The 11,440-nt window shown below is 43.3% G+C and overlaps 1 protein-coding gene across 1 annotated transcript in view; it reads left to right on the forward strand.

Annotated features, from left to right (window-relative positions):
* CEP83 (centrosomal protein 83) overlaps nucleotides 1–10,003 on the forward strand; it is a 59,946-nt gene extending 49,943 nt beyond the window's left edge. Inside the window, exons 14-16 of the mRNA XM_068276802.1 lie at nucleotides 707–810; nucleotides 1,382–1,568; nucleotides 9,584–10,003. Coding sequence (XP_068132903.1) covers nucleotides 707–810; nucleotides 1,382–1,568; nucleotides 9,584–9,778 — 486 coding nt within the window. The 3' untranslated portion in view covers nucleotides 9,779–10,003. The remainder of the gene's footprint in view (nucleotides 1–706; nucleotides 811–1,381; nucleotides 1,569–9,583) is intronic.
* The last annotated feature ends 1,437 nt before the right edge of the window (nucleotides 10,004–11,440 follow it).

The following is an 11,440-nucleotide window of genomic DNA, read 5'->3' on the forward strand; positions in this document are numbered from 1 at the left end:
GAGGAGTGTTTACCGCAAGCGTTCGGAACGTCGCGGTAAACGCTCCCATTCAAGTGAATGGGAGCGTTTACACCGAGCTTTTGCGCGCGTTTACACAAACGCGGCATTCGGGTCCCGATTTTCGCTAGCGTTCGGGCTGCCCCTGGAAGCGACATGTAGCTTCCAGGGGGCGGCCAACCGTGACGGCTATTGTTCCCCAAGGGGAAGAAAAAACGCGACCACATCAGAACACGACGCAAAGGCTACTGAAAGCCTGACCGCGCAGCCGCCGCAACGCCCCCAAACGCGACGCCACGCAGATGTCCGTCTGAACCAGCCCTAAGTCTGGACACTTCACCGGTACTGTACCAACATGTACATACTTTTCTGGAGGGGTGTGACCATGTCACTTTTACACTAAACATTCCAAATTCTCCCTTTCCACTCCACCATTGGTTCTCATAATTAGCTGCCCCTGCATAATATACAAAGACCGATAACGATATCAAGCTGCCTCTGTAATAAAACATGCATACTGTAGTGAGATTCTGCATCATACAAGTGTGATTACATGGCAAATTCCCTTTAAATGGTAAAAAAATGATAAAGTACAGTAGCCGGAATAGATTTTGGTAAATAATTCATGTCTGTCTGTTTTCAAATGACCTTTTTAAAAAGTTATTTTTGTGCTGTCCTGCTAATTTATATGAATTCTTTTGTGTTACAGAGGAAAAACATTTATGAAAAGAAGTATAAAAAGCTACAAGATAGGGTAGAAATTTTGGAGGCCAAGAAAGAGGAGCTGGAGACTGAAAAAACTGTACTACATAGGTGAATGTTCACTAAATATCAACTAGACTTTGTAGTCATACTTTTTTCACTGATCAGTAATACGGTAAACTTGCATCATTGATTTTGCTGCGTTCAATAGATACAAAGCAGTTGCATCGTCATTAACAGACAAATTACCGAAATAATAACTGGCAGTAACTTAATCCCCATCTGCCAGTTAGTTTCTTGCTGTATCTTATATATTCTAAATTACTTGTACATATAACATAGAAATTTGAGCACACCATGCGCCGCCATAGGCCATAATGTGAATTACGACTATAGTGGCGCTCAGACAGTAATTTGGGCGCCTGTCTTGATTCCAACTTTTCTATGAAAGGTTTGTTTCAGTTTTAATTAATTGTGTTTTGAGCATACATAAAACTGAAACTATTTTATTCTTCACATTCCCCTCACATATAACACCACACAGAGTTCCTTTCTCAAGCAGGTCAGCAGAATTCTTCTAGCGCTGCTGGTTGCTTCAAGGTCAATACGCCTGGTCATTACACCAAGAACTGTGCAGCATCTACAACAATTGCATTATTCTTTATCTTCCTTTAAATCCTAGGCAGAACATTCCTCAAGAAGAGTACGTACGTCTTCAGAAAAGGCTGAAGGATCTCCAACGCAGACATAATGAATTTCGCACTGTAATTCTTGGGCCAAATATAGTGACATCTAGTTTTCTGAATCCAGCCAGCTACCTGTCTTCCACACTGGTCCCCGGGGCTGAGTTTTCTTTACATACTGCTCAGGTAAACCATTTGCAACTTGCTGAAATTTCTGGCCATCCTGCTTATCTTTTGCCTCTAATTTGCTACCAGTATAGGTAGCAGGTGTGGGGGCCACTGCGGGGAGGGGGGCTGATATCACCCTTCCTCCCTCCACATGGGCCCCCTCCTGTGGCCCCCTGCCTGGCTGGAGCGCAGCTGTCGGTGTGTAATTAACTCACCCGATCACTGGCTCCATGCATTGTCCCCTCCAGCAGCTGGCTTCTCTATCCACTCCCGATCTCTGTATGACGCGTAGTTACTACACGTCAGTAGAGTAGTATTAGGGAGGAGAGAGAGGAGGCGGCTGCCGGCAGGGTACACGCTGCATGGAGGAGCGATCGGGTGAGTAGTTACTCTGACCACTGCTCCAGCCAGGCATGGGCCACAGGAGGGGGGCCCCATGTGGGGGGAGGAATGATTTTGGCCCCCCTCTCCGCTGCTTCCTGGGGGCCAAATTGCCAATTAACATGCGTAGTACGTTATTGGCAGTTTGAGCACTTCCCTGCCAACACGTTAGTTTCAGGTTAGGGATAACCGGAACTGAAAATAAAGTGATGAGATAAACAATTGTATCTATCCTCCTACTCCTAAACATGGCCCCTTTTTTAAGAATCCCACAGTTGTATTTTCTGTTTAAAAGCTAAAAAAAAAATAGGTTTCGTGTTTTATTGACTCAGTTGAATGACACTGTCTTTTAGTGTTCCTGAGCTACAATCTATAAACTATTGGCCTTTTTTTTATCTATTGCCTGCACTCAGAAGCTGTTTTCTGCCAGGCAAGAGTTTTATGACTGTAATAGGTTATCAGTGAGAGTTGCCATAGTTTTAATAGGTGCGGACTAGAGAGGAATTGTGTACCTGTATTCTTAACCCTTTTAGTGAAGAAAAAAAAGAACACAGTGTAGTTCTATGCAGGAATGGCACTGTATATGCACTTGTTTATCTCATCATGCCTTGTGTCATTTCAGGCACCCTTTAAGCGGACCTGAACTCAGAACATCCTTTCAGCTCTAAAAGATACGCAACAGCTTAATAACCTGTAAACAAAAACATTTCTTTGTTACAACTGAAACAAATCCTGAAATGAATATGCACTGTTTCCGGATTCATGGAAGCAAACATATTGTTAACATCCTGTGCTTTCAAATGAGCTTATGTGCCATTTCTGCTGTGGCAGTCAGGTGAAACGGGAGAGATCAAATTACAACTTGTGATTAGACACAAATGAGGCGGAATTAGACAGGCTTAACTCTAAATACATACAGGGTTCATTTCTCTCTGCTTTTCTTCTGTCCTGTGCATGCGTTCAGGTCCACTTTAAAGTGGTCTAACACCCAGCATTTCAACTTTGCTTTAAAAGATTGCTTACAGCTTATAAACTATTATGCCAGATTTTTTTTTTAGCAGAAATTCACTGAATGGATTAAACATGACATTTTAGTGCTGCATTTAGCTAGAAATGCTGCTCGTGCTTGCTTGTTTAGTTACAAATGTATCTCTCTACAATGTAACAAACAAACGCATCTCTGAGAGAACAAAGAGGGCTTCCCCGGCAGGCTTTTCAAAGGTCTATTTGTATATCAAATAAAGATACATTTGTAACTACAGATAAGAACGGATGCGATTCCTAGTTAAATCCAACACTTAGGGCTCATTCACACTATGTGCTGCGCTGTCAGTTTTGACGCAACGCACATAGTGTACGATCCACATGGCAACATGAAAGTCCATAGACTTTCATGTTACCATTCACACTACAGGTGTGCGTTCCCATGCGTTACAATGTAACGCCTCTGGGGACATAAAATCGCACGACTCACACGTTTCCCGACGGGTACGGCTGCCGGCGTCTGCGCTCTAGCGCTCCCCGACGTGCATTCCGTGCGATGGCAACGCAAGCACGAAATCGTATTCGTGCTTGCGTTGTGTAGTGTGAATGAGCCCTAAAATGTCATGTTTAACCCATTCAGTGAATTTCTGCTTAAAAAAAAATCTGGCATAATAGTTTGTAAGCTGTAAGCAATCTTTTAAAGCAAAGTTGTAATGCTGGGTGTTAAACCGCTTTAAAGAGAATCTGTATTGTTAAAATCGCACAAAAGTAAACATACCAGTGCGTTAGGGGACATCTCCCATTACCCTCTGACACAATTTCGCCGCTCCTTGCCGCATTAAAAGTGGTTAAAAACAGTTTTAAAAAGTTTGTTTATAAACCTAATAAAATAGCCACCAAAACAGGAAGTAGGTTGATGTACAGTATGTCCACACATAGAAAATACATCCATACACAAGCAGGCTGTATACAGCCTTCCTTTTGAATCTCAAGAGATCATTTGTGTGTTTCTTTCCCCCTGTTCTCATGCACTGAAGTTTCAGGCTGCTTGTTTCTTCCTGCAAACAGCTTTGCCCTTGTCTGTAATTCTTCAGTATGTAAAAGCCCAGCCAGCTCAGAGAACGATTTATCCAGCTTGTAAAAGATAAGAGAGAAGAGAGAAGCTGCTCTAATCCTAAATAACACACAGGCAGTGTGCATAGAGGGGCCTGGAAGGGGGAGTTCATAGCAGAACCACAACACTGAAGAACTTGGCAGCCTTCCAGACACAGGCCGACAAGTCTGACAGGGGAAAGATACATTGATTTATTACAGAGACAGTGATAGTATAAAGTGCTGCAGTAAGCTAGAACACATTAGAATAGCTTTTTGAACTTGTAGGATGATAAAAAACTGGATGCAATTTTTGTTACGGAGTCTCTTTAAGGTTGCTGTTAAGGTTGCTGTGAGGATAATATCACATGGACAGACATTCAAACTTCTCTGTGGAGAAAACATCAGTTGCAGCTATGTAAATTGAAGCACATATGTCGGAATAATGGCAGTATTTGTATAGCGCCTTTCTCCTGTCGGACTCAAAGCGCTTGCGAGACAGCCACTAGAGCGCACTCAGTAGGCAATAGCAGTGTTAGGGAGACTTGCCCAAGAAACTCCTTACTGAAATAGGTGCTGGAATGTCCTCTATGGTGCACATGATCAGCCATGATTGATGTTTGTCTGATGTTACAGCAAGGAAGCAATAGAAAACGGTTGCATGCAGCGTCTCTGAGGTGGTATGATTTCCAAACACATAATTCAGTCATTTTCTTTCACTGATCAGAACCAAGGTTCCCCCTCTAGTGACTGTGTGTGAATGGGCACAGCAGGCACGCCAATTTTCTTTTTGCCCACATAAAAATTAGGAAGTAGCCGATTGATTTCAATGGGCTATATCAATCACATCCAAATGTATGTGCAGGGAAATCCAACAGCAATCGCTTAAATAGGAACTCCGTTTTAAGAGATAGGCTTCAACTTGGTCAGAAAACATTTTCAGAAAATTGTTTACATACCCTGTAAGATAGTTATTTCCAGTTTGATAATGGGGGTGAAATCTACAAATATCTTCATAACAGAATTTACTACCACTGTGGAGGTAAGGATTATAAGAGGGAACAAAGAGTGTAAGAACACAGAGACCCTCATTTACTAAAACGTATTAAGAAAAACCGGTGCACAGGCCTTAGTGCAAAGATCACCCTAAAGCTTAGGGGAAGGCAGGTTGACACAAACAGTAGACAATATAGAAAAGAACAACCGCCACTCAAAACGATCATTTACTGCAAATTTCAAAACTTTATTGTGGAGAGAGAAAAATCGTAGAAACCACCCTATTAAAACAAAGAACCCCCATAAAAACAAGATCTGGGCATCATTTCAGGAGTACTCCTGGAACACATACACACGCCTCATGAAACCACTCATGCGCACACAAACTGGTCGGCCGACCTTATTGATAGATGCACATTGAACAAGTAGGGAGCGCGGAACACTTCAATTCAGGAATAGTGACAACTTTTCCACATGAATTCTAATGTCCTCATATAACCTTCTGATCGGCATGGGATATAGTTCATTTATAGGAGGGAGGTACCAAAAGCGTCCGTTTGTCAGCAAGGATTAATCATGGAAACAACATCCCAGCGGTATAGTGCATCAAGCATGTAGGGGCTGTGTAGGCCATACTTTACCAGTCTTCTCACCAAGACCTGGCTGTGTCCTCATGCGCCACAAAGTCCCGCATTAAGCTCCTCCGCGGCGTCTTGCGGTGGCAGGTACCTGCTCCGTGATCCGGCTCGCTGTATTGCCTCCCGGCTCACCACGCTCTCCACTCGTCTCATGGGCGTGTATGACGTCTCTGTACCAGGTAGTTCCTCCAGCCCATCTCCTCAGGCCTCGCCCACATACGTTACGCCCACCATCACGTGGGCTTCGTCAGTGTGATGCTGCGATGGTAGCCTGCTGGGCCGGGTCTCCTCCTTTTTAAAACCAGCTCCAAGCCTCGTTCTGGTGTCATTTCCTAGTTGTGCGTTTCAGCACACTTATCTTCCGTGATTTAACTATTTCCTGTGTCATCGGCATTAGTTTTGGGGATTGTTGTCACCCCTATTGTTGCAGGAGGGCTATACACAGTAAGAAACCATATATATGTGCATGAACTTTTCAAATTAAACACATCGTCATTTCCTTGCACCATTTAATTCTGGTTTATTGCATAGGTTTAAAGGTGAGCTTCCACTATAAGTATGACACTTGTTATATCTCTCATTTGCTTAAGAAGTACGTAAATCAAACTTTATTTTATTTTTTCCCGCCTTGTTTTTTCTTTATTTCCTTCTTTCTTTCTGAATAGTCCCTGATCAGCATACTTTCCACAGCGGACCACTACTCATTCATGGGGAACATGGCATAAAGATCGGAATGACCAACAATCTAGAACCCAATAAACTGATGTTAATCAGGAAACCAGTTTAATGTCCAGGGGGGACAGGACGTAGAAAGGCAAGATACACTTATCCACCCACATATACAATAGGCACTCTAAAGAACATTTATTCATGCCAGTCATACCAGCTACTGCCCAGATCTCTTTGCTTTATAAGTACCCAACACTTGAGGACTAGGGGCACTTTGCTATACTGGGGTGCAGTAAAACCACTCAGATAGACCTAGTCAGTATTCATAGATTGCTGTCACTTAAGCTGAAAACAGGCGGGCATATTGCCTAAGCTCTATACTTAATCTGGTTGGGCAGAAGGGGGGAGGTGGGGAGAAATAGGGGGGGAGAGAGAGAGGGGGGGGGTTGGGTATGGAGAGGAAGGGTATGTGGGGGGGGAGGGGAGAGGGGGGAGAGGGAAGAAGGGGGGGGGGGGAAGTAGGAAGGAAAAGGGGAAGATGGGGAAGGGGGGAAAGGAAAGAAAAAGGTCAGTGGGACCCTCCTCTTTATCTGTACTCCTAGTATTCCCTTAGAAAATGGACCAAATTCAATTCAGTATTTAGCCCGTTTGGTATAAGAGTTCCTAAGTTATAGATCCATCTGTTTTCAATCTGATACAGGAGCTTCTCATGGTCTCCTCCTCTGTTACTCCTCCTTGGCCTAATAATTCCTTTAAACCTCAAACAGTCTGGGTTACTATCATGGAAAAGTGCAAAGTGTGTGCCAAGTGGGCTTTTTTCATCTGCTGTATTGATGTTTGTCACATGTTACCCTATTCGCTCCTTTAGGATTCTTTTGGTTTTTCCGACATATTTCAAACCACAGGGACATGTGATCATGTATATCACACCCTGAGTGTTACAATTCACGTAATTTCTGATTTCGAATTCTTTGGTTCCCTTGGCATTCTCAAACTTTTTTGTTTTATCTACCAAGCTACAGTATCTACATGACCCACATGGATACATACCTGTTGGAAATGGGCCTAAGAAACCCCTACCTTCATCCCTGTTTTTTGTTTTGGAGTACACTTCTGCTCTGACTAGTGAGTCCCTCAAGTTTGGTGCTCTCCTGAGTGTCATCAGCGGGTATGGGCCAACTATTTTCAGAATTTCGGGATCAATTTTTAGAATGTGCCAGTGCCGCTCAAGTACTTTTCTTAATTGGGGCCAGTGAGAGCCATATGTTGTGATCAGTCTCACTTTCTCATTCATATTTTTCCTATCCTTCTTTTTTCTTGTGTTTTCCAAACACTTTTTACGTTCCAGCACTGACACTCTTTCCATCGCATCTTGGAGGATTTCCTCTGAATATCCTCTCTTGTCGAAGGCGTTCGCACATTTTCGCCGCTTCCTGCTTGAAATCATCATCCTCAGAACAATTCCTTCGGACTCTGACCAATTGCCCGTATGGTATACCACGTTTCTGACACCCAGGATGAAAGCTAGAACTGTGTAGGTATGTATTTCCTGCCGTTGCTTTTCTGAACACTGAAGTTTCAAGTTTATGATCCTTTTTGCGGATCATTACATCAAGAAATGCCATTTGTGTCGTCTCCACAGTGTATGTGACTTTGAGATTTCTCCTGACATTATTCAGGCCCTCAAGAAATTCGTAGAGAGCTTCTCTTGGCCCCCTCCAGACCAGGAAGACGTCGTCGATGTAACGAAGCCATAGGGCCGCGTGCGCGCCAAATCCCTCCCGGGGGTAGACATCCTGTCTTTCCCAAGCACCCAGGTGCAAACACGCATAGGATGGCGCGCAGGCGGCCCCCATCGACGTCCCCCTCGTCTGTCTGTAAACCTCCCCGTCTGCCAGGAAACAGTTGTTGAGCAACACCAGCTCCAGTAAGTCAACTACCACTTGATTTCTTTTTTTCGTCCATCCTCTGTATTCTTGCAGGAAATATTTTACTGCCTCCACTCCAACCTCGTGGGGTATGGAGGTATACAGTGACTCAATGTCAACACTGACCAAAAAGTCATCCTGTTCCACTCTGAACTCCTGTATCAGATTGAGTAATTCTCTAGTATCTTTGATGAAGGATGGGAGGTCCTCAACCAAACCCTTCAGATTTTCGTCAACAAATACTCCTATTTTCTCCAAGGGCCCATCTATCGCCGCCACAATAGGTCGCCCTGGAGGGTTGACATTATTCTTGTGAATTTTTGGGATGAGATAGAGGACCGGTTTTTTATAGTGTTGGGGCTTCATATACTGCAGTTCTGCAGCAGAGATTGCACCCTCCGCATATGCTTTCTCAACGATTCTGTCCCTTTCCTGGACAATGTCTGGGAAGGGATCCTGTACGAGCCTTTGATACGTGTCCTGCATCCCTAGTTGTCGCTCCATTTCGGCAAAGTATGCCTCTCTTCTCCACAGGACGACATTTCCACCTTTGTCACTTCCGCGCACAATGATCTCATTTACTAAGCCAAGAGACAGCAGACTGTGATCCCTCAGCTTAGTGCTGCTGTGATCTCCTAAGCACATGGTTATTGGCAGTACAAACCCATAAAATACGAGCTATCACACTTCCGGATCATTTCCCAGCTGCTACTGCAAATGCAGACAGCTCCATAGGAATGAGTAACCAGTCTTCTATATATACATTGCATGCTAAACATAGCAGCAATACTCCTCATTCAAAGCAACATAAACTGTTATGTATTATGCATGTGTCATTTTGTGGCATGCTTGCACCCTATAGAAGGAAATGATGGGACTTGCTAAAACTACTTCAGCTGTGCCTACACAGAATTTACATTGTATTTTCATATGGAAATCTAGTGTGTGCATTGGTGTCCCCCAACAGCTTCCCCTTCAGGGATTTCCCCCAAGTCAGATCCTTCTTATCTTTATTCTGTTGTAGTTCCTGCTGCCAACTGCAGTGGGGTATCCCCTACTCTTCCGACTCTTTTTGTAAACAAGAAGTGGCTTTAAAAACAAATGATCTATTCACTACTCAAAAGGACCTCTTCTGTTCAAAATTTGGTATTCAATGTGAAATCAACATAAATACAAGTATAAATGGAGGTAGGGGCAGTGTCTTTTCCGCTATTGAACAGCCATGTAGTAATACCCAAATGTAGTGTGCCAGGAGGTCCTTGTCACAGTCACGACATTTTTGCATTGAGGTGACCTGCAAATCCTATGGATGTATTGCATTTAAATGGTATTATTTGCATTCCAGGAGGAGCAGCATCAAAAGGAACTTTCCATGCTTCGAAATCGACTTGAGGAATTAGAAATTGCACAGAAGAGACAGCTGGAGGAGCTCGGCCCGCCTGCAGATCGCTCAGGACATCGACACAGGAGTATTGAGGAGGAGCAGGAGGAGGAGCTTAGTGAAGATGCTCAGGCTAGCTTCAACACAGCTGTGCACTGATTTGTTTTTTTGCATTTAATGTGAAAATTGGACTGTTTCATATTTATTGCTGACATTAACTTGCACATTTATAACTGCTGGTAATGTGAAAATTCTGACACAAATATTTTGAAAGATTGCTATAGTAACTGCTATTTCCATGGCTACACTTAAAGTGAACCTGAAGTGAATATTAGTGGAAAATAGAAAGTAAAAAGGCTCTGGTCCTTAAAGGGAAGGTCCAAGCAAAAAAAAAAAATGAGTTTCACTTACCTGGGGCTTCTACCAGCCCCATGCAGCCATCCTGTGCCCTCGTAGTCACTCACTGCTGCTCCAGTCCCCCGCTGGCAGCTTTCTGACCTCGGAGGTCAGGGCCGAATTGCGTACATTTTTACACGTTCCCGCTAGTGCAGGAACATTAACACATACATTTTTACGCTTTAGTGGTGCAACGCGTAAATGTTTGTTCCTGCACTAGCTGGAATGCGTAAAAATGTATGCAATGTGGCCCTGACCTCTGAGGTCAGAAAGCTGCCAGCGGGGGACTGGAGCAGCAGTGAGTGACTACGAGGGCACAGGATGGCTACATGGGGCTGGTAGAAGCCCCAGGTAAGTGAAACTCATTTTTTTTTTTTTGCTTGGACCTTCCCTTTAAAGGGCCAAAGTCTTGTAGTCGAGCAAAGTTTAAGTAGTATTAGTATTATATATACTATGTGAAAATCATCCTGCTACATACTGTATCACTTCAAGTGCACTTTAATTCACTGAAATGATTGTTTCTTAAAATCAGAAATCAATTACTTATGTCATGAAAATTTCAAGCAGCATTTCCCTTCTTTCCTCTGATGTCCCATTTGGCTGCTAGAAAAATGGCACAGACCTTGGAACTATTTCCCAGTTGGTGCAAAGTGATCTCTGGCTGCTATTGGGCTGCTCCTTACTTTGCCTGTTATCTCGTCTACCAGCTCGCTCTCGAGAAGGGTAGGGGGGTGGCAGAGAGACATGAGTGTGCACAGGGGGCAAGCAATGTGCAGAGAGAGGCTGGTAATAGATGGGAAGGGGAGGAACAAACAGACAAGCTTAGGCTCTTCCTATAGGTGTATATATGACAATGTTGATGAGTAACTGGCTGATTTGAGGGATCGGGGGCCAAAAAACACAGGTATGGACCAGCCAGAGAGGTATGTCTGTCATAATGACAAATACTTGGACAGTCATTTCAACTTAAAATTAGTTCAGGTATCTTTTCAATTAATTACAGTAATTATTTAGTTGATTGATTAAAAAATCGAACTGCTTTCTCACTAACCTGTGGCCATTCCCATTCTTTAACATACTGTGATTGCAGCAGTAATTCTGTGAGGATATGGCTCATGTCATTAGTAACTGGTATTTGGTGTGTAGCACCAGCATTAGTGCACTTCGAGGAAGAGTGTTCTCAGAGCTCTCAGACAAGTGACACATTTCTGCTTTTTTTATACATACAATGTGAATGTCCTTAAATAATAAAGGTGTTTTTTATATCTTTATTTTAATTAATGTTTGATTTTTGTTTTCCAGTACTGTGATACTTGGGTCTCTATGTTGACCACTTTTTCTGTTTACTGCAAGTGTTCTGTCAAGTATATTATATGAGTATATAGGGTAAGCACATTATGGAATCCCTTATGTGGCCTAGGCCTG

This window comes from Hyperolius riggenbachi, chromosome 3 (assembly GCF_040937935.1).
Source record: "Hyperolius riggenbachi isolate aHypRig1 chromosome 3, aHypRig1.pri, whole genome shotgun sequence".
Lineage (NCBI taxonomy): Eukaryota > Metazoa > Chordata > Amphibia > Anura > Hyperoliidae > Hyperolius > Hyperolius riggenbachi.